The 1474-nt window shown below is 47.3% G+C and overlaps 1 protein-coding gene across 1 annotated transcript; it reads left to right on the top strand.

Moving 5' to 3' along the window:
- The first annotated feature begins 542 nt into the window (after positions 1-542).
- Positions 543-1223, top strand: LOC124545825. The gene has a single exon (XM_047124778.1). It carries the CDS (start codon positions 543-545, stop codon positions 1221-1223), a length of 681 nt encoding a protein of 226 aa, XP_046980734.1.
- The last annotated feature ends 251 nt before the right edge of the window (positions 1224-1474 follow it).

The raw sequence follows: 1474 nt of genomic DNA, 5'->3' as shown, positions 1-1474 counted from the left end.
CATTACGGCTGTTTTATTAAACCCCATTGACCTACTGTGTTTGTTTACGTTACATAACTCAGACAAGAATAAATGACGAAGATGATGAATAAATCAGATGTGAAGTGCTGCAATATTACTTTGTAATTGAGAATTCATCTCGACCTCTAAAATTTGTACAGGTAGCAGTCCTGTATATATATATATATGTTTACAAGCAACTTGCAGCGTAAATGGTTTGAGAGACTGAATGGAGTAGTTACAATTTCGCTTAACTGTCTGCACCGGTCTGTGTTACGGAAGTCGATTCAGACATACTATCTTGATTCGTAGGTGGAAGAGGAGCGATGAAATGCAGGCAAAGGGATGTCACAGAGTATCCTTTGTCCTGGTCAGAAAGCGAGCGGTCAGTCTTGAAGCTGAATATGCGCCACTTGTGTTATTTTGGGGCGTGGCCTTTATCAAGGTGTCCATTATACCACGTTTACAGCATCTTTAACTTCGCACTGGGCATCTGGTACGTTAGTGAGGGTTCTACATCCTTCTTCTTCTTGTGGGGAGACATGGAGGAAGCAACGCTAGTACTCATAAGTACTTTCAACATCGGGAGCATCGTCGTCAAGATGGCGCTCTTCGTGAGGCGCAGACGGCAGTACTCTGCCCTGGTCCGACGAGTGGACGGTCTGATGCTGGTGCAGGGCGAACTCTGCTCCCAGGACCCGGTCCTCGGGCACTTGCTGTGGCGCTCCAAGAGGACTGCGGCCCGCCTTACCAGGGCCATGCTGCTACTCATGGTGTCCCAGTACGCCACGTGGTACCCCATGCCGCTCATCATGAAAGGAGGTGCGCGCCGTTTGCCCCTAGCGCAGCATCCCTGGGACAACAACAGCAATTATTACGAGCTGTCATACGCTGTGCAGTGCATGGCCGGAGCGTGGATGACGCAGATCAGCTTCGGCATCGACTGCCTCTTTGTGTCCATCATGATCCTGGTGGCCGCGCAGATGAAGATCCTCGCGTCGCGAGTGGCCCGTCTGAAGATGCGTGGCGACGGATTTTGGCGCAAGCGGCACGCGATTAAAAGTACCGGAGACAATGTATACAGAGAATTGTGTCTCTGTATTGAAACCCATCAAGAGCTTCTCAGGTACGTTGAAAAGCGCCTACTAATTTCAATGAATTTTGCGAAGCTTGTCTTGGTCAACGAATGGAGCACGCACGAGGAATGGACCACGTGCTTATAATACATCAAAATGTTCTTAACTCTTAATCTTGATCGCAAGAATAGTTAGTTTCGAACGAGAACAATCTACAGTTGGCACGATGAGAAAACAAAGCCTGATCATTGATTGTCAGTTTTAGGCTACTTATACAAAAAGCATATTACAGTAATAACATTGTCGTCAGAAATGTCTAATCTGAAAACATTCACGTTTCTCTGCTGCGCAGGGTGATCTGGAACTGCACCTACAAAATTTCGCAGGTTGTTCAGGAA

The sequence above is a fragment of the Schistocerca americana genome, chromosome 8 (assembly GCF_021461395.2).
Source record: "Schistocerca americana isolate TAMUIC-IGC-003095 chromosome 8, iqSchAmer2.1, whole genome shotgun sequence".
Classification (NCBI taxonomy): domain Eukaryota; kingdom Metazoa; phylum Arthropoda; class Insecta; order Orthoptera; family Acrididae; genus Schistocerca; species Schistocerca americana.
The sequence above is the reverse complement of the archived record's forward strand: the minus strand, read 5'-3'. Positions and strand labels throughout refer to the sequence as shown.